The sequence below is a fragment of the Myzus persicae genome, unplaced genomic scaffold, assembly GCF_001856785.1.
Source record: "Myzus persicae strain clone G006 unplaced genomic scaffold, MPER_G0061.0, whole genome shotgun sequence".
Taxonomy (NCBI): Eukaryota; Metazoa; Arthropoda; class Insecta; order Hemiptera; family Aphididae; genus Myzus; species Myzus persicae.
This window is the reverse complement of record NW_019104136.1, coordinates 89,716-113,493: the sequence shown is the minus strand read 5'-3', so window position 1 is coordinate 113,493 and position 23,778 is coordinate 89,716. Positions and strand designations below refer to the sequence as shown.

General features: G+C 28.0%; 1 protein-coding gene across 1 annotated transcript; it reads left to right on the top strand.

Annotated features, from left to right (window-relative positions):
- The first annotated feature begins 14,875 nt into the window (after nucleotides 1-14,875).
- On the top strand, nucleotides 14,876-19,055 carry LOC111039129 (SUMO-conjugating enzyme UBC9-B-like). The gene is made up of 5 exons (XM_022322460.1): nucleotides 14,876-14,941; nucleotides 15,542-15,625; nucleotides 17,019-17,139; nucleotides 17,238-17,382; nucleotides 18,843-19,055. The coding sequence occupies exons 1-5, from the start codon at nucleotides 14,876-14,878 to the stop codon at nucleotides 18,907-18,909; spliced, it is 483 nt and encodes a 160-aa protein (XP_022178152.1). The 3' UTR covers nucleotides 18,910-19,055.
- Nucleotides 19,056-23,778: the final 4,723 nt, after the last annotated feature.

Sequence of the window (23,778 nt, the reverse complement as noted above, 5' to 3'; positions counted from 1 at the left end):
CCTATAAAATGTGTCCGGGCTCTTGTTAATTAGTATTTTAAGTTTTAATGAAATAGAATATAGGCTGAAGATAACTTATCAGTTAACAAATAATAATTAATAAAGTGCAACAGCTAACAAGTTTTAAGATTCTTCAGCCAATGTCTAATATTTATACTATTACAAATTACAATAAATAATTATTTTTAACTGCTACCTTGTTGGACCTAGTTCGTTTTTAGCAAATAATTTAATAAAAATAAAATGTTAATTATTCAAACTTATAAAAATAAATGGTACTTACCTATTTATAATTTGGTTCAATTACTTTCTTAGAAATACCTTATCAAAAAGGTATTTTAGTTGTATTTAAAATACTTTTTGAAAAATATTCTAAATTGGTAGTACTCAAATTATTTCTTAAAGTATTTTTTACATTACATCACTTTATTCATTCACATTATAAAATAGTTTATTCATTAAAAAATATCTGCTTACAAACATCTTGTTCTGTATTGAATTAAATTATTAAGACCCTATAATCTTAATCTAGACAAAAAGTTGTGTGTTTGTTATTGATTTAAATACAAATTAAGTGCAGAACAGGGTTCATAATCAGTTTTAGAAATATATTTATTTTAGAAACTAGGTGGAGCGATTAATGTATTGGTTTTACAATGATGTATGTTTTTATTTTTAATTAAAGGATTATCTCTGCTCAGAACCATGATTCATCATCTGGGTCACGAGGTAGTCCTAGAAGAAAATGGCTGAATGAAGTAGTAGAAGACTTGGAGAGGCTGGGTGTTGAGAACTGGAAAGATATAGCACAAAACAGAGACAGTTGGCTTGATATTGTGGTAGCTGTTAAAACTCTTAGAGAATAGTTTTTCCAATGAAAGAAGAAGAAGAAGAAGAAATATTCTGTATGAGTATGATCGACTATTATAAGTGACAAAATATCAATCTATCATTTAAAAAGGAAGATTAAGTAGAACATAGAAGTTAGTTGTAATGCCACTTCCAAATATTATTCTACACATATGTAGATTTGTACTAAAAATAATACATTTATTTTTAAAATGGTAATTAAATTTACTTTGATAGGGATTTTACTTATTAAATATCACTTGGGTAACTAACTATCACTTAGTTATGCTATATAATTAAAAACGGAAAAAAAAGTTTTTAGTGAAACACATGGTGAAATTGAACATTCCAGCCAAAATAAATACCTCTAGTAATATTAGTATAACCTATTTGAAGTTGGATTTATTTATTTATTTCATCTAAATTAATTGCAATTAAATAATTATAATAAATTACTTTATAGTAATAGCTAATATGATATAAGCTCGTATCTGCTATATGAAGTTCATGGTCTTATAGTAAAATACTTATACAAACTAAACTTAATTAATTAAATACAGTGAAACTTCCATACAACAAAGTCAAATAAGCAGCAAAGAAAATTCATTAAATAGAATTACGTATTTTTTTCAACTTTCTTTTAAAATTGTATTGTATGTTTGTATATTATATTTCTGTTGTATATGTTATGTAAAAAACAAGATCAAATATAATATTACAGTTTAATTTAATTTTTAATTTTATAATTCAAAAGAGAAATAATTAGTGAGTTTTGTTTGCTCATTATTTTTATAAATTGTACATTTTTCGTAAAAAGTTTCTATAGCATTAAGTCTTAAAAAAATTTCATTGAGAACATTTGCTTGTTGTTTAAAACCATTTCTTACCATAGATAAAGCTTTTAATGTCTTCTTCTGTGAGTTTGGATTGTTCTTGTTCATCTTCTTCTTCAAATTCACCAGGCTTTCCTTTTTTTCTAACCTTTCCTAGAATACTTTCTTCGGTAGGCGATTCATATACGGCAATATCTTCATCAATTTTCAAATAATCTTGTAAAGTAACGCCATCGCAGTAAACCAATTCCCGTTCTCGTTCTACGTCTGGTATTTCTATATCGGTTTCAATAATTTCATTTTTAAATCCAGCTTTTGAGAAACCTTTTTTTATGGTTTCGGACGTTATATCACTTATATCACTACTCCAAATATTTGATACTTCAGAAATACAAATTTCGTTATTTGGAGATAAATTTACGTGTAGGTAATTAACAATGAAGGTCATGATTTTCAAAAATAATTCGTTAAATAGAAAATTTCGTTAAATGGAAATTCGTTATATGGAAGTTTCACCATAAAACATAGTAGATTGATATTTTAGAAACAAAATTAACATCAGCATTACATATTTATAAGATATTTTGATGAAACATATTGACTTTTTATAATTTATCTATACACATTATCATGAAGTTCATTAATTGTTTATTTATTTTTTTTTCATTTATTGTCTTTTGATTTGAATGTATATGGCGGTTTAATGTATGGCTTAATGTATTTTCCTGTTCTTTTGTCTATTATTTCTGTAGCATTGAGTGTGTAGTTTTATATTGATTTTATTCAAATTTTCTAATGTTTAATTTATAACATGTAATACATTTATTGTATATGGTTCAATAATTCCTCTGATGGGTATATTTTAATGGTTGGGAGTATCTACTTTTAACATAATTTTTTTTGTAATATGCAATGTATTAATGTCTATTTTATATTAATAGTGCCTTCCCAAAATGTTATACTGTGTAATATAATTGAATTACGCAGTGCCATGTAAATTTATCTTATAATTCTGGACCTTGGGTCTAAAAGGGCCAATTTCACTATTTAACACTTTTGGATAATAAACAATTACGTTTTTTTTTAACTTCAAAACTGCATATAAATTTGAATTTTTATTGTATGCATTTTTCCTTTTGCAATCATCATAATATAATTATATACTACCTAATGGTATACATTTGGTTTTTTAATGTTCTTATTTAAGTATTTTTTATTGACATTGGCCCTATGAAAATCAGTATTTATAAAAAAATAAGCGACATTGGCCCTAAAACCACATCATCAATGTTTGTAAAAAATATTTTTTATATCTAGCTTTACACTTCTTAGGTTTAGTAACAATTAATCAAAACAATTGATTTTTCATTTTTATATTTATTTAATATTTATATATTAACATAATTTGTTTTAAAATAAATATAATAAATTAACACTCACTAAAATATTATATAAATAGGATAAAAATGACTTTCTTATGTAACAGTTTATAAGATTAAAGATATTATTATTATTGTTATTATTCAGCCTTGAATATTTGTTACAGTATCACAAACTTAAAACTCAACTATAAAAAAAAAAAAACCATATAACAAAATTAAAAACAAACTATAAAATAATATTCAAAATAACAACTTAATTTTTGTTTTTAATATAAAAAAATACTTTTTATATCTAACCTTAATCTTTTTAGGTTCAATAACAATTAATCAAAACAATTGAGTTTCATTTTTATATAAATTTAATTTTAATATTATATAATATGCATAATTTGTTTAAAGATAAAATATAACAAATTAATACTCACTAAAATAATATTATATTAATAGGATAAAAATAACTATCTAATATAACAGTTTATAAGATATTATTATTATTCAGCCTTGAATATTTGTTTCAATATCACAAACGTGAAACTTAAATATAAAAACAAACCATATAAAAAAATTAAAAACAAACTATAAAATAATATTCAAAATAATAACTTAATCACTTTCTTCTTCACTTGATCTACAAGTTGTGGAGTTGTTTATTAATGAATAGTAAAATGGACGGCTTGATTCACTGATAAAAGGTAATAAAGACTGTAAGTCTTTTAACTTTTTTGCTTCAAGTGGTAGAAGGTTAGTGTGTAGAGCATGTAGTTCACCTAATTCACAAGAACGTCTGGTTTTTTTTGTTAAGTCCAATATTTTAAATGTATAGTTTTCATCACAGGAGAAGGAATGTTTATATAAAATATTTCCAAAATTATTAGTCATGTACTTCATCCACCTAATCTTATTCCACCCCACAGCTTCACCATCAATATTTATTTTTTTATGTATAAATACTTTACCAATTAACTCTTTGATGTTTAAAAAGTTGTATTGTTCCATTTGTATTACATTTATTGGAGGCTTTCTTGGAACTGAACTTATGAGTATAGCCCAGTCTCTTGGCAATTCAATATCTATCATTGTACGTTTTTTTTGTTTCTCAATGGCTGCATGAATTGTATCTGCCTCCATGTGTGTATGACCAGGTATTAGAAATTTATGATGGATAATCAGATCTCTTCCTTTTTCTTTCAAACAACCAACTAAGTGCAAAAACATTACAGCCATATAAATATTTCTGTTCTGACCTGGGCAGCAATCACTGTAAAAGATGATCTCTTTAATACTATCACATTTATCAAGTTTATCATTAACATATTTATAAATACAAGACGCTACTTCTTGGCCACCACGATTTGCTTTAGTTTCATCCCATAGATAACAATATGAATAGTTTTTATCACCATATGTCTCATATATAGTTAAATTGAAAGTCCATAATTGTCGCTTGTAGAAAGAAAGACCACTAGATAAGAATGGTGTAGCTAAACATTTTTGTAAATCAAATGATACAGTTAATATTTCATTGTTAACAGTACTTAGAGCTTTATCTTTTTTTTTCTCCACATAAGCCATTTCAGCCATTTGTAAATGTACATTTTTTTCTTCAATTGTATCTTGTATTTCTTCATTCACAGTGGAGCATTTCAAAATAGTTTCAAACTTATCGCATAACTGACAAGTATCAATATTTGGTTTTTTGAAAGCTAAATTGAATTCTTCAACAAAAATTTTCCTGTACATAAATTCACTAAGAATATTAAAGTGGTTTTCTGTGCAATGGTTTTTATAAAGATCATACATTCTACTTATAGAAAGATCTGGATTCAAAAAATACTTTTTATTAGTTTTGTTTCTAGAGTAATGACTTTCTTTGAATGGAAACATTTTAATATGATCTCTTATATTATTTTTATCTTGGTCAGATGTTTTTGGATGATTTGAATGATGTCCTCTACCATCTGTCAAACATATTCCTGCACCTGTTATCTTTTTTTTTGCCATAGTAACTCTAATTTTTTTCAAGCTTATATTCAATGTGTTCATAAACATAACCTGACATACTTCAATTTGTATATTATTAATTCCTGTGAGAAAGTATTTTCTTGAAAATTGTCTTCTACTGGGTGTGGAGTTTTGTTTTATACGTTCAGTTTTTTTAGGGTACTCTTCTATATTATTTGATATGAACTGGCTTTGTCCTTCTGATTCCAACTTATAAAAATTATCAAAAATAACAAACATTTGATCTGTGTCAATTTTTTCAAAGCATTTACGTTTACATGAACAAGGGGGCTTCAATGTTTTTGCTGGAACTAATTTACCTTTTGTAGTTATATAACTTTTGCCTTGCATCTTTGACTTTTTCCTTACATTTTTAGTCCAACCTTCTGGATTTCTTTTACGTTTTCTTGTCAGTAATTCATCAGCCAATTTTTTCCTACCACCACCTCTTGAATTTATGAAAAATCCTTTAGGATCAATTGGTTGTTGAATAGTTGTACCAAGTTCACCAATAAATTCTATATCTTCAACAATACTTATATCTCTAGACACACTAGGGAAGTTCACCACTAAATTTCAAAATACCAAAATATTAGAGTGAGTAATTTAATAATGAAAAAAAAATCTAGTTATTTTATTTTCAATACTTTAAATACTACTTATTAGTATTATTCCAATAATATTTTATAGTATTGAGTTTTTAGTTTATTTGTATATAATAATAGGTGCCTAGTAATAATAGTATAATATGAAATTATTCTATTATAAAATATTATTATTTCTGTAAAGCAAACATTATAAAAGTATATACTATTAATTTACCTTCAATATCAAAACTTTCATAATTATCATTGTTGTTTTCAGGATTTAGTGTATTTATCAAGTTTTCGGGATTAATCTCAATAAAACCTAGGATATTTCAAAAAATATATATTATATACATTACTTTTAAGTATAGAAATTATGGTATAATTTTAGTTAGTGTTACCTACCATTATTATTTAGAATATCGTCATCACTACTTTCTTCAGACTGAATATTTTTGGTTGGTGGAATATAAAATTCATCACTAGAATAATCATAATTTACACTACCCGATTCACTATCGGATTCGACTGTATTTTCTAGATTTAAATATGATAGTATTATGTATATGTATAATATTAAATAAAATAATATTTTTAAATATGACCAATCAACTATAATAGTACCTTTAACTGTTTTGTTATTGCACATTGACAACAGCAGCTTCGATCTCTTACTCATTGTAATTATTTAAAAATAAATAACTGTTTTAAAAAATATTGAACTATGAGTACTACACATTTGATATTAACAAAAAATTGTTCGACGATGTAATGTTTACTTGTTATTAAATATAATTTTAATATTTTTTTCGTTTAATATAGAATAGAATATTGATAACACTATCAATAAACAACGTCAACATGGCCAATGATAAGACAATATTTTTATTTACTTTTATCATATAAGGGCCAAAGTACACATAAGCCTTATTGTTTTATGAATTAGATAATGACTATAAAGACTTAAATCAGATAGGTCACTATAGAAATAGAAATAATATTTTTGTTTGTAACATTGGCCAATCTGTTTCTTGTAATTTTAGTGATCAAGATACGCCCTTCTAGCACAAGAAAATATACATAAAATTGTATATGTTAAGCCATTTATCTCATTTTCACCAAAAAGTGAGATTGGCCCTTTTAGACCCAAGGTCCAGAATTTATTTATAAAAATATCAAATTTTCTTGAATAATAAGTTATGTTCCTCATTTTATTTTTAATATTCTGTATGCTTTCTGACCACTTCAAATTATAATCTATTGTGACTCCTAATATTTGAATAATAATACCATTTTCATTTATTTACAACATGACAATTTGTCATACCAGTTCCTCATTTATGTATTATAAAGTGTATTATAAGGATTGGTATATTATATATAATAATTTTTACTGTCTCAAAAATATACAATAAAATTGTTACACATTACGATATATCTATAATAATGTATATCGTATGCAATTGTACACACATTAAGTACTAAGTATACTTGTATATAAATATTTAAAAAGTTCTACATAAACAATAATAATAGAAGTAGTTAATTGCAACCACAAAAATTATGCATGTTGTATAGATATGGTGCGGTCAAGAGAAGTAGAGTTGCAGTAATGCCCATGCCCCATTCTTCGGAACAGATTTTTTCTTTTAAATTTCCACACAATAATTACAGTGAAACCTCTATATAGTGGACAGCCACGGGGAATTAAAAATTGTCCACTATAGAGAGTTGTCCACTATTGAGAAAACCTTTACTTAGTGGACATTTTCAAAAATTACTAAATGTCCACTATAGGGAGACACTGTAGGAAATGGGCTATATGTACACTGTATACATATGAACATATACATTGGAATATTAATTTTCTAGAAATAAAATAATTTTTCTATTGTCCATCTCCATTTTTCTGTTAAAACACATTAGCCAATCTGTCATTAAATCTCGATTCATCCATGCCTTATGGTTAGCTTTCCAATTAACACCTAACGTTGATACATTTACACTTTTGAAACAACGTGGTTTTAGTGATTTTCCAATTATTAACGGAGTTTCAAATTCCCCGATCATATTTACACATAGTAAAACAGTTAAACGATCTTTAGCTATTTTACCTCCACGACAAATTTCGTTTTTTAAACACAATGTTTTATCAGGAAGTGCTCGAAAAAATAGCGTAATATTTTTTCAAATTACACGCATCTTGTAAAATGTTATTCACCTATATTTTTCATTAAATTATTTTTAGATAAATTAAAACAAAATATGTATGTACATAATTAAATATTTAAATTTACCTGTGACTTGCTTATGCAAAATCGTTCTGCTAAAACACGAACACTTAGATTTTCTGTTTCCTTGGTTTTAAATATAAACGAATATATAACAGATAAATATAGTGTTTTTATTAAACGTTTTCGATATGTACATTTATTGTGTCCATTTATGAGAGGTAATTTTTAATTTGGTACCAGTTTATTGTGTCCACGTCCACTATTAAGAGTGTCCACTACTAAGAGGTTATAACTCCTATTATGCGCATACATTTTTGCCGGGGAATTTAGAAGTGTCCACTATTGGGAAGGGTCCACTATTGAGAGGTGTCCATTAATAGAGGTTTCACTGTATTGTGATAATATTAGTGCCTAAAAAACAGTTACTGTCTTGACAAGGTGCCAAGTGCCTACTGAACAGTGAATAGTGAAATTGTGAATACCTAGTTAAAAAGCTTTATTTGGTGTTTAACCGTTTATTAGTTACTCGCTGTCCCACCTGTCGTTGCCCGGGCAAAAGTCACCTCAGGCGAAAACCGAGATTTTTTTTCATTATATTAATAAAAGCTGACCCGGCAAACGTAATACTAAAATTTAGTATATTTATTTATTTTATTATTTAATAATTTGCTTACATGTTGAACAGGAATTAGCCTGTATATTAAAGTAGTGATTAAAAAATTATAAAAAATTAGTTAAAATTCGATTAGTAATTAGTTTTTTTTCTTATAACTAATGTACACCATTGATTATAAATACTTATTATAGTTTCTAACATAAAATTTTTTTTTTGCTTAACTAAATAATTAGAATAATTGTTTACTATTTCACGTCGATACCGACCTGCCTAGAAGCATCTGTGGTTGTCGACAACTAACGGTTATTTATTTTCAGCCAGCGACTATTTCTTACTAAAAAAGGTATAATTATACAATTTACACGTTTATTTTAATTAATAATAACTAATTATTGACTTTATCGAACTAAATGTATGCCCCTAAAACCTGGAACAAAAGAAAGCGACTTCATTTTATATAGTAGTATAGATATAGATTACTAGGGCTCGGATTTTGTAGTAAAATAAATCCTTAAAAAAGCATTCAAGTAGCCAAAAAAGGCAAAAAAACCATTTATTACATTTAATTCTAAAAAAACAAATTTTAATTACGCATAAAATTAAAATTTTAAAAAGGAATTTACGACCATATATTTGATCAAGTTACTTTCATTAAATCTCATTCTATTGGGTGCTAATATATTTTTATACATTGAAAAATAAATTTTCACGTTAACCGTTGTAATCGGTGCATATTTCTTATAAACTAAATCATTTAAATCATACTATTCCACATTTATGTTTAGTGCAGGGCCATTATGAATACTATTGATTTGTTGAAGTTCTACACATCCATTATTCTTTGAAAAATCACGATTGCACTTTTCTAAAATCAATTTCGCTACTTCACCATTATTTAGCTTCCTCTAACTTGTGTTTTGTTTTTAACACAGTGCCTATACCTTTTGCCGAGGGTTCGCCTAGAAAAATTAATATATAAAAAATGCAAATAGTTGAAACAAAAATAAAAAATACCGCTTTTTTCTAATTTTGTAGTTACATGTGGTATAAATCTAAAATTTGTTGTAATGTAGACGAGATTTGAATGTAGACATTGATCTTTTATAAGATCTCTTACAACATTCACACACTAATCGTTCTTTATGAATTTTTTAACTGCACTTTTTATTTCATTTAAATATGTGCAATAATATTCGGCTGCTGTAATCCATGTACCTCAACGAGTAGTGATTGATATGGGTGGATTTGGAATATAGGGACATTTTCCTTTTAAAATAGCCATCTGTTTTGGATATTTTAGAAATGTTTTTTTCATCTCTCCAATCAGACGATCAACTTTTGGGAAATGTGCACGCACTTCTTCACACACATTATGGAGTGCATGAGCTAAGCATGCCACATGCAAGGCTTTTGGATACAGTGTTTGAATACAGCAGCCAGCCTTTTTCATAAACGGCTTGGCGTTCGAAACAATTAATAAAACGTCCCCATGATAAACATTATTTGGCCATAAAGTATACATAGATTTGTCGAATAATTTAAAAATAGTATTATGGTTCACTATGTCTAAATATTCTGTGTGAATTAGATAGGTTTTACCAACATATTGTGGTTGAAAAATACCAATAATGACATTGGCTGCATTTACACTGTCAATTGTTTCATCTAGGCAAACTCATATTTCTTGGCCGTTCACAGCAACACGTATTTTAGATATCTTATTATTGTAGGAATAATCACAGTATCCTTTTCGTAAAGTTGATTAATTGAGAATAATTTTATTGCAATATTTTGAAAGAAATGATCGAAAATGCTAGTTATTACATTTGTTACGCCGTTACACCCTGGAACATAGGTCAGCATTAAAATCAGACTTAAAAAATTGTTGAATGAATGGCTGAACTGCATTATGTGATGCAGCTTCAAGTTTTTTCAATGCTTCTTTGTGTTTTCCTCTGCCAATATGTTGACATGTTGTTGAACGTTATATTTTTTATCCGAATTTATTTTGTCACAATTTACTAAATTTAATATTTCCGTCAGTTATAAGCACATTTTCACTGAATTCTCTAACGATTTTTTTAAAATTTTCATTTTTAACTTTTGGCATTTTGACTGTTAAAAATAAACTATTTAGAACACTATACAACACTGATTGTCGATTGATATTTACCGGTCAACTAGAGTATTAGAACGTGCTATAAAAATTTTGCAGATATAATTCAGATAATTGTAGTTTTAACTATACAATTTCGGTACAATAACGATTAGTTATTTTATCACTGGTTTTATAATTTCTAGTAATAATAATATAGTCCAAGTATAAATGTATAATATACATAGAAATAAGTTAAATTTTCAAGAAAAATATGTAAACATTAAGAAAAAAGAACCAAAAAGGGGAAAAGCAGGTTTTGTGGAAAAAAGCAAAGAAAAGCAAAAAAAAATTTGCTTCATTACGTTTAGAACAATTCAAAACATATTTATATATAAGAATTATCTTTCTATTACACTACCCTCAAAAGAAGCATTTGCTACATAGTCCTAGCCCTAGTTATTACTGACTTTCAAATCCTGGGTGTACGATAAGTTATTGGTTCTTTCATTTTTTGTCCAACATGTAGACAGCGTTCTGCGTTTTAATATCTATCATACGAAATTAAGAAACAAAATGTTATAGTTATAAAATTAAGTATTTATCCAAGTAGTCAGCTGAGAAAGAACGTCAGCAAAAGGTTTTCGAACAAATGTTTAAGGCTTGGAGGAAAAAAATTGATGAGTTATAGCAAATTTACAAAAATCATATAAATATGGAGCTTTTTCTAAGATATTTTTCTTTTAATGACTTCACATAAAGTATCTGTCCTAGAGATCGGTTAAAATTAAGAAAGACTTCACTTATATTGCAATTACATCTGTATTAATAAAAATCACACATTATAACCAAACATATATATATATATGTTACGGGCAAAGTGGAAAATTCGGGCAATGTATACAATGCCCGGGCATTGTACACAGTGACTGGGCATTGTATACAATGTCCGAGGTATATTGGGCAATGTAAATTGTGAAGTACTTATACAAATAATCTGCATAATATTATTTTACCTAATCAATGATATTATATACTAATAATTATTATACTCGTTTATATGATTATTTATATAAGAGTATTAGAATTTTTTTTTAATTAATTAAATTTTAAATGTATTTAAAGGTAATGCAATAAAATATTATGTGCATAATGTTCAGTTATATGATATTATACATGAAGTTCATTTGTCAATTGGACATGGAGGTAGAAATAGAATGGAACACGAGATTAATAAAAAGTACAAAAATATAACTAGAGATGTAATAATGTTATACTTAAATAATTGCGAATCGTGTAAAAAGAAGGGAAGTACAGCTAAAAAAGGGTTGGTTGTAAAACCAATCATATCTTCTGAAATGAATTCTCGCTGTCAAATTGACTTGATCGGCATGCAAGCACAATCAGATGTCGATTATAAATTCATATTAGTTTATCATTATCATCTAACAAAATATATTATGCAGATTATTTGTATAAATACTTCACAATTTACATTGCCCAATATACCTCGGACATTGTATACAATGCCCGGTCACTGTGCACAATGCCCGGGCATTGTATACATTGCCCGAATTTTCCACTTTGCCCGTAACATATATATATATATATAATGCATACTTACCTTGAATAAAGTAATTTTCAAGTCAAAGTCTTTCTGAAGTTGATTAGACACATTTTCATATAGTAATTTTGCCAAACATAAAAACAAGTATTTAATATATTTTGGATTACTTTTAAGTGCATCTGTCTTAATAACAATAACATTTATATTTCTGCACTAAATAATCTCTTATACATAGTAAACTATAAAATTATAAACATATTTTATATACTAACACAAATTATTTGAAGAATTTTATCTAAGTAAATAAAAAATTCACAAATTAATAACAAATAACCAATTTTGAGCTAAAAGCTCATTAGGCTTAAGAGCTTTAATACATTTTTCAATTAATTGCGTTTTTCAGTTAATTCTCTTTGTACTTATATAGCTCATCATCTATTTTTCCAGTATGTTTCTGGATAGTGTTCTATTTAAGTACATTCTAATTGCTAAAACACGATCTCCATTTTTCGCATGGATTTCAAGAGTTCTTTGAACATTTCGTCAATCATCAAACCCATCACAAATTATATTTTATTAGAAAAAAGATACAATAATAACAATATTCCATTTTTTTTTTAGTCTGTGAATAAACTAACCATTCTCTATCGCATTAACTGCCATTAAATTTTCTTCAGAAAAATGCATTATTGATTAAACAACAATTTATTTTAGGATGTTCATGTACATTTTTAGTTTAAGATAAGTCAGCATCATTATTTTGAAATAATGTTAGCCTTTTTTTTAATACGAGAGATCTCAATTTGTTTGATGTTAAAATTCCAAATTCCAGGGTTAAAATTGACTAAAATGTCCAAAATTATAGGATTACTATAAAACAATCATCAGTAAATAAATTTGATACACTATTACCACATTATGTCAGTTCGGTTAGTTTATAATTGTATCTGTTTTATTATTGGTATTTTTAATAATACAATAACTTGTAAGGGAGTTTACCTTTTCTAGAAGTTGTGCCTCATTTTTTCTTTTTCTTTTGAAATTCTTTTAGCTTTTACCAACCACCTTCTGGTTTTGAAGTTTTTCAAAGTACTTTTTGAAAAATTATTTTCTTTCAACTATACTGAGTAACCTAACACTTTTTAAAAACTAAAGAAGCTTTAATACGTAACATGTTCTCATGTGATAGTCGCCATTGTTAGACAGTTAATGTGGTCGCTTCAATAAAGAATCATAAATATAAACATGTTAAAATAAATTGTACTGTGCTATATTATCAATATCAATGTGCTGTATAATTGTTAAATAAGATGATAAAAAAAGGTAGCTCCTAATAGCATTACTATTATTAGTTGTGCACGGCCGTATAAAATATTTTCTTATAATAATTATACAAATACATGTGTGTTTATACTGTATAATTTTGGTGATTTCAATTGAAATCAGCATGTAGTCTGACCATTTTTGTTTAGTGTACAAGTATACAAATTTTTAATTTTCTCTGTACAAAAATAAAATTTACGGTTAGGTCTGAATTTTTTCGAAAGCCTTAAGAAGTGCTGCTTAATTTGCTTGTAGGTTAATCCAGCACTAGGTACTACCATCGAAAATCAGATTTATTAATTAAATTATTATTATTTTCATAATATTATCTAAGGTTAGGAATTTATCAGACTAAACTGAAAGGTTTGCGAAATAAGAGAGCGTATGGTCTAGCATGCCATGTCGTTGAAGATGGCGCGACGTGTCGGATAGCGTTGACAGGGGGAACTGACGAGGGAGAAGTATTGGGCCGGGGCCTTTAACAATTTTTTATTTATCTGTGGAAAAGACAAAATATAGAGGTATGTTAGTAACAATAAGGATTTTAATTTTGTTTCAGCATCCCCACTTATTCCTATGTGTTAGGTTCTCCAATATTCATTCAACGTGATAACTAATGAGATGTGGAGAATGTCATATTTAATATGTACATACTTTGTTATGGTTTGTGATCTATCATATATGATAGTCTGGGACAATCAGATTCCTACGTATTATTTTGTTTATCTTCATACTTTGTACAGCACTGGGGGTGCGGCTTGACTATGTTGCCAGGCAAAGGGTTCCGTGTTATCACAAAACAATTAGAAACTACAATCGATCAGCTAATCAGGTTCTTGTTTACCTACGGTCTAAAATTCGGAAACGAGCCAGCACACCAACTTAATGTTAGGCACTTGTTTACCAGTATTCTACCACCACCCATGGGGGGTAGGAGCACTTAGGTGGTCGCCCCCCCTCCCGAGACTGTGCTTAAGGCCTCAATCGTCGATTCAACAAATTCACACAGTGTCATACCCATTGTGTTATCGAATCATTTCCATTCTAACCATTGGTTGTATTAGTATTCATGTTTGTACCTATTCCATATCCGTTGTTATCGCTTTTGTTTTTGATGTTCGTTTTACAATATGATCTCTGCTAACATTTTTATAACTGAAATCTACCTTAGGTTCAACTCCGCCGTCTAATCGATTTTGATTTACAACGACTTCTAGTGTGGTGCGGTCTACTTAGTAATCCTGACGAAATACATATCGTGTGTAATTTACTGATCGGCCATCTAATCCAAAAAATCTGTGAGTTACGCATGTTTTAGGAAGTTATTATTTAAATTACAGTAATTTTTTAAAACTATATTATGGGTTATTTTATTTATTTAAAGAATAATGACTGACACTGCGTTAAATCGGTTAAAAGATGAACGTAGAGATTGGAGGAAAAATCATCCATTTGTGAGTACATTAAAAAAAAAACTTCCTTTAATTGATAACTAGAGGTAGAATGTTGATGAATTTTGCATTTTATTTTATATAATTTTTAGTCATTTTTAGCTATGATTACTTTTTTTTTGTTTTTGAATGCGATTTTTTTTTATTCTTTCACCATTTTTTCATATTATTGGACAGCTTTTGCAGCTCTTGTACAATTTGTGGTATTTTCTTCAAATTTTAGATTTGTGGTTTTTTTGATGTCAATGTATTTTTTCTATTTTTATTTTACTTTTTAATTTATTTTTAATAACTTTATTCATTTTTTACTGTAAATCAAACATGAAATTGAAATGTTAACTATAAATAATTCATTTTACAATGTATATTTTTAATAAGTCTGACAGTCATTATATCACATCTATATCTTTAAGAATAATGATTATTATTTTTAAATTACATTTTTTTTCACTTCTTTTGAGATTTGTAAGTTCTTTTTTTTATTTTGTTGGTATTTTGTTCCTTTTACAGAGAATTTTCGTATGTTATTTAGGTCATTAGGATCCTATATCTACTTATAACCAATTATAAAGTAATAGTTTATTTTTATTTTTTCAATCTAAGGGTTTCGTTGCTAAACCATGCTTAAATCAAGATGGTTCTCTCAACTACAAAGTTTGGAAGTGTCGTATACCTGGGTTGAATAATGTAAGTATTAACGATATTTTATTTTATTACACACCTTTACCAATTTGATATGTTAAGATTCTGAAGAAATATCGTAGCTATTTAATATGAATTACATTTTTCAAAATAATTTTCAATGAAACATGATATTTTCTTCATTCATACAGTTCATACAATTTGTTTTTGTTATATTTGAAAGTACTAATAATAATTTGTTTATTTTAATCTGAATTTGAGGAGGCTTCTTAATTTATAATTTTACATTGACACAATTTTTCTTAGTTAATTTTAGTTTACCCTTTATTATTATCTTATGTACTCTTCATTTATATTTTTTTTTTAAATATAATAGGTTAAATAATTCATTAAGTATTTTATAGAAATGTTTATAAAATTACCTTTTTTTTCATATTTCTGAAATGAAAGATTTAATTGGATTAATCATATTTATATGATTAATCCAATTAAAGATTTAATTGGATTAATTATATTTATATGAATGGTAGCTGATCCCGTGCACTTTTTTGTCCCTTAAAAATGCCAACTCTATAATATGAGACTTGCTTGTGATAAGTAAATTATCAGGTACCTAGGCAATTCACCTGTGGCGGAGACCACGCTATATGAATAATATGTTTTACTTTAATTTTTAATTTTTAAATTTTGATTACGGAAACTCTTATGAGCAATGGCTATAAGTGCATATCAGCTGACATGGTTGGCAAGGTGCGAAAATTCGATTGGATGTAATCTTGGATTAATCAATGAAAACCAGTATGAATAACGAAAAAACTCAAATATACTAAAAATATATTTATATATCTCCTATAACCAATATCAACCATTTATTAATGTAAATTTCAAAATCTATGTTTGAGCATCTGTCCGAGTTGGACCTACCTTTTCCGATTGTGAATCTAAATCATTCAGGAAACCACTCAAACACACTCAAAAAATCCTGCCGTTTAGGTATAAGAGACACATAGACAGACCGACAGACATTCATTTTTATATATACTTTTTTTATACACACTTTTATTTTAACTTTAATTTTAGCTTATTTACTAAACTACTACAATAATTTTGTGACAGCGAATTCAATAATTACACCTAATTATATTCAACCAGAATGATATTTTTTATTTCCATCGAAAATTACTATGAAATACTTGTTTTAAAATTATAAAGTAAATACAATTTGCTTCAAGAGACATACCTTGAAGTTTCAGATTTTAAAATTTTTTTTTGTATTATCAAAGTGTTTACAGACACAACAAATATTTAAAAAAACATATTATGAAAACAGTACAATCATTAATTATCCGCTCAGAGTTTAAAAAAATAAATAACTTCAAATGTGTCTATTTATAAGTATTAATACACTTAAAATTTTTGTATTTACGTTTTTTATTAGACGTTTTGGGAAAATGGCAGATACAACATGTTCATGATATTCTCGGATGATTATCCCATTAGTCCACCGATCTGCAGATTTTTTCCAATAATTTTCCACCCAAATGTGTGCAGAACTTGTGGTAAATATAATATTACCCCCCTAATACCTTTATTATTTTTCTCTGTAATATTGTTTTAAACTTAAATATATCAATGTTGGTGATACATGATTCACTAGGTACTGTGCGATCATCATTGTTGAATATCAACAATCATTGGGATCCAATCTACAGCATCCGGCACATTCTACTTGTAATCCAATTGATGTTGCATGAACCGAGCATTGTAGACATTGCTAATGAAATAGCATATTTTCTCTATAGGTAATAGCATAATAATATAAATAATAAGACAGTTAAGCTTTAAAAATATTTATTATAAAATATTAGATTAATTTAATTGATTAATGGGAAGTCACAACCACATGTTTTGTCTCCATCTTACTTATGTTAACATGACTATTTTTTAAGAACAAGAAAACACCCAAACTTTTGTATTTGGATTTTAATATATTAGAATGAATAAAATACCATTCTTGAAATTGTAGTTAAGAACGTTATCAGTGCATTTTCAACTTCTTACGAATAACTTTATTCATTCTATATATGTTACTATAAAAGTACGAATACTGGTAAATCCTAGTTTTCACAAACTGCTGTCGGTACAATTGCTAAATACATTTTTGAATCGATATTTACATCTATTTGTAATACATTTTTTCAAATAGTAAGTTACACCTTATTAACCTATGTCCACCAGTCAAAGACAGCTGCGATACCGTTGAGATAGTGCCCCTGATTTTGTACCCAGGCTATAAAAAGTCGATTGCTGTGCAATATCACTATACTTTACTCAATAGTTTCAACTTATGCAGTATTATTTAATAATAACAAAAATTTGATGTCACAATACAACTGTTATAATTAAAATGACCTAAAAAGAATTTCGATTTTCACATTAACGCAGTACCTAATATATTTAATAACCATTTAATTTGACGTATAACAAAAATGTTAGTATCCAATCCTATAAAAACCAAATAATTTTATTGTTGTAATAAAAATAAATTATACTATAGGGGGACGAAAACAATTGGTAAACAAATTCGGTTTCCAAAATTCTGGCATTTACCTACAGCAGTTGGTGGCACCAAGGTTTTACTGGTATTCATGATTTTGCCGTAACATATACATTATATTGATATATACTACAATATTCCCATATATTTCCTCTTGATCGTTTCCATCTCGCCGTTACTTATTTCTTCCATAACTGACAAGCCTGCTATCTTAAAACGAACAGTGTACAGTGCAAACAGTGTAAAAATCAATGGTAAATTATGTCTGACAAATATTTAGAAAATTTTCCAAACTCGATGAATATTAGTAAATTTTTCTGGACCCAATAAGTTATTGCATCAAAACATGATTTTAGATGGTATGGTGCTAGTTATGGTTGAAAAATAATAAACTTATTTGAAAAATATTTTGATGACGTTTATATTAAGGCTGAGATATCACCTAAACCAACTTAGTATTAGTCAACTACATATTATAATAATTACAAATTTTAATAAATAGAAACTGCTCATATTATCATAATTATTCCAAACAGCGTTTGAATCAATGTTTTTAGTTACCTATTTAACTATGCTGAACACTGGCCAAATAATGTTAAGGTGCAATCATAAGGTACAAAATAACTTACAATTTACTTCAAATGTGTATATATTTAAAAATAAGCGTTCAACATCATTATTTTTATAATTATGTTATTTTTTTAGTGTACCAGATCGGACTGACTATTATAGACTCGTCCAATGGCAAGCCAGGAGAATGTCAGAAGACTGATGTTAGAATATGTATAGTTGAAGGAGACAAGATGATAAATTTATTTAATTACCTTATACAAAAGTAACAATTGCCAATATGTACTTTACTTCTGTTAAGCAGTAAGTAATATACTAATATCGAAATGTATCATATACGATATTAAACATTCAATTTTCTTCTCACTTTTTCTACATTAAAATATAACATTATTTTACTGTATTTGTCATAGTTTCACTATTTATGTTATAAGTAATTATCTTAACTATTGTGTTTTTTATATAGCCGTTTGGCATTAATATACTAATAAATAAAAATTACTTTTTAAGTATCATTACTGCTGAATTATAATTTGTATTAACTTAATTAGGTATTATTGAGTTATAAATATTTTGAGAATAAATCGATTTTAGTTATTAGTTATATTATACAAGGTGATTTTGTAAGCATGCCTGGGCTAGGCAGTATCTTGTATTATGTATTTAAATACTTTTTGTTGACTTATTTATAAAGCAAAACTAAGTATTGTTTTAATGTTTTCCAACATTTAAATATTAGTTATGTTTTTAAAGATGTTGGTATAGAATATTTAGATGAATGTAATGTTTTCAAAACCAATTGCACGTGCTTTAGGTTATTTGAAATATCAAGTTGATACCTAGTTATTTAATGCTTAGCATGCTCATCCTCATTTTTTCTATTTAATAGTTCATTAATTCAAATTCTGATTTTTTGAATCTTGAAGCACAACTATAAAGACAATATTTTCAAATTCCTGATATTTTTTGTACTACTTAAGGCAGTGGTTCTCAACCTGTGTGCCACGGCACACTACTGTGCCGCGAGATCTACTAGATGTGCAGGGAGAAATGTCATACATATTTAGGCGTGTGGCGATAACTAATGTCTTCTGCGAAGTTACCAAAGATGTTGTGGTTGTCAAGTGCATGAGTGATGAATCTTGTGATGTATAATAGTGTGCCGTGAACCAAAAAAGGTTGAGAACCACTGACTTTAGGAGTGTCCTGTGGTGATACAAACTTTGATTTTTTAAATGAGAACCCCACCCCCTTTTTTCTACAAATGAAATCATTTTGCAATTTTTCGTTAAAATGAAAAACTCTTTTAGGCGGCATAGTCAATACGTAAAATAATGAACTGTATAAAATTACGACACTATAAAGTATTTCGCACTAGCATACGACTTGTACCTTCAGCAAATTACTGTTAAATTATTTATAAGCTATAAACCATCCATTCTGTTAAAAACATATTAATAATATTATTTTTCGGTATCATAGTACTCGAAATTCAAGATTGAAAATTAATGTGGTTAAAGACAGTAGGTTTGTTAAATTTAGAAAGTGATTATAACTGTGATTGTCGTACATTCCGATGATCGTTCTCGAAATAATTTAAGATTAGGTCATTAGGATTTGTTAAAAATGAAATCGGTTAATATGTAAAAGAATAAAATTATAAAACGATTTTAATTACTGGGACATTACTATAAAAAAGTCGTCCTAAACAGGTACAAATCGGTGTCCCGAGAACCTTGGCGCCGGGACATGGATTCCTAAACCGGTAAAGTCACGAGAAATCCGGGACGAATTGCCACCCTAAATTGTATCTAAATCAAAATTCTAATGACAATAGTTGCTGACTTACCAAATTGTTCATACTTAGTATGATAACTATATGTAATATTAGAGGTAGTTATTTTGATACTATACTATACTATACTATACTTTATTTTTTTGTTATAACTTGTTTATATAAAAAATAATTTATTCAATTATCAATTCATTTAAAATTGCCTATGGCATGAAGTCCATAAAATGTTATACATGAAATTGGTAGGTAGTGACCAAATAAAGTACCATACCATTAGGAGTTGAAGCTACAAAAAATAAAAATAATACAATTATTCATATCTCACATTGTAGCAAAACAAATATATTAATATATTAATATTAATGTACCTACATAATAAAATAGAACATACAAGTACATTTATATTACAAAACAAAATAATTAAAAAAGTACATGTTATAATCAAGTAGTTAAACTATTCATATTTTAGGTATGTATCTATGCAATTAATACCTACTAATTATGCACAAGTAAAAATTTGTTATACTATACACTTATACTCTGAACTAAGAAAGGCATATTATGAATGTAAAAATAAAGTAAATATATACTATAATACTATGCATACATATTTTCTATAGGTACCTATATTCCCTTATATTATATACATTTTAATGTTTTTATTCAACTTTCAACTTCTTATATACAAAATAAATATATAGTTTTTATACAATGTCGATGTGTATTTCAATTAATTGTAGATTCCTACTATAAATTATCCATAACACTACTGTATTATAATGTAAGACTATTGTAACCATGACAAAATAGAGTCTCTTATCTTTTAGATTGAACTATCTTTGTACATTTTTGTGAAACTAAATTTGGTGGGAATTTATAATCGAAAAGTGGATGTACAAAGTTCAACACAGGTACCAAAACAAACCCCAGAATTCGTATATGCGGCCGAGTTCACAAGCGACACCTCCGTGGCTTCGTTCTACCGCTCCACCTTAGCCATCAGTATTTTCTAGGTGCAGGTTGGCTGCATGCCGAGCACCAGCCACATTGCCACCATGAATGACCGACCGTCCGAAAAACACAGCGAACGTGTCGTATTACTCACCATGGTACTAATTCTATACGATAACTTACGCTCAGCAACGTCCTCATTACCCGAGTTCTCCAGTACAAGAGCTGAAGATCCCGTCAGGTTTGTAGAAAATACCGAATCGATACTTGAGCAAGCACGTATACATCCCGCGGGTTGGTGCAGGGTGGTCGAACCATAATTAAAAGGAACGGCAGGTACAAGGTACTAGACCTATCCTAAGAGTTTTGGTTGGAATTTTTAGAAAATTTCAATAATTCCGAAATTCAATCCCGATTGCGCGCTGACATGGTAGTGTCGTAAATACGACAAAACACAATACCCCGTAATATTGTTTTAAACTTAAATATATCAATGTTGGTGATACATGATTCACTAGGTACTGTGCGATCATCATTGTTGAATATCAACAATCATTGGGATCCAATCTACAGCATCCGGCACATTCTACTTGTAATCCAATTGATGTTGCATGAACCGAGCATTGTAGACATTGCTAATGAAATAGCATATTTTCTCTATAGGTAATAGCATAATAATATAAATAATAAGACAGTTAAGCTTTAAAAATATTTATTATAAAATATTAGATTAATTTAATTGATTAATGGGAAGTCACAACCACATGTTTTGTCTCCATCTTACTTATGTTAACATGACTATTTTTTAAGAACAAGAAAACACCCAAACTTTTGTATTTGGATTTTAATATATTAGAATGAATAAAATACCATTCTTGAAATTGTAGTTAAGAACGTTATCAGTGCATTTTCAACTTCTTACGAATAACTTTATTCATTCTATATATGTTACTATANGAAAACCGTAATACCGAAAAACACTGAAATAATATGCTAAGGAAGTAAATAATTTTTAAAAACCATTATATTACAATATATGAATATGTTATATTATATTTATTATTTTATTATATAGATGGTATGCCGGGTATGGAAAAGAAACTACCTTATTTAAAAAAAATAATAACACAGTGGTAGGGGATGTCTTTTTTTAATTTACACTTTACAGCGAGACATTAAAGTTTTAATTTTTTTTTTTAAATCATATTATAACTTATAAGGCGATGGAAATAATAAGGTTCTTTTTTTTGTAATAAGACAAGATAGATGAAGTAGTACCTCCCCCCCTTTATAAACAATTTAACAGCCTGCAACATACTTTGAAATATAACTAAATAGTTAATGTTTTACTTTTCTTCTTATATAATAAATGCGATTAACTATTATTTAGTTTTTAGTTATAAATACGATGTCGATGACTCCATGTGTTCAGTCGTTTAGTGTACGTTATTATTAATTTATCTGTTATCAAAGTCACTCTTACAACAGTTATGATTCGATGAACAATGCATTACGCATTTACATTGGTAAACAATAACGTTACAAAAATAGAATCTATTTTAATTAATACCATTGCATGGAGGCATAATAATTTATAGTGTATAACTTAACCATAGAATAACCGGCATAACTGATAAGACTGAAAACTATTCAGCAATAATATCCAATAACCAGTATACTTTAAAACCGTCAACAAACGGTACTACGGTATTACGGTTTCCCGGTAAGAACCGGTATCACGGTATACCATTGCGGCGGTATTTGAGTAAAAACCTGTACATCGATTAACCGGTATACCGATATTGACGGTATACCGAAAAAACCGTCATCCCTAACCTAGTGGTTGCTGGCAACGTTGCGTTGTTTGGATCTTGTCACTTTTTCCACAGACCGGGTGGTAGATAGACATTGACACTCTTGTGTTTCTCAACTTTGAACATGTCGAGTACTGCACCCTGAACGGGTTTCTTCGATTTGTCGGTCTGTCCGGAGGTGTTTCCTTGGCCGCTGGCCTTGTCCTCGTCGGCAGCTCTGCTCTTGTCGTCCTTGGTGTGCTTTACTGATACCCGACGGCACAGCTTTAAAATCGTCGCGACCAGCCATGTTGATAGCAACAATTGCGGTGTTACGTACGAAATGTTAATTGATACACACATAGAAAAATTGTTAACAATTTTCGTGAACCATACGACATAACACAAAAGAAAACAACTGAGAGCACAATCGTTTATTACTTACCACATGAAAGAGCCGACAAGTTGTGATACTTTGACATGCGCAGTGCTAACTGTCAAGCGACGTCGAGAGAGCCGCGAATCGTACAGT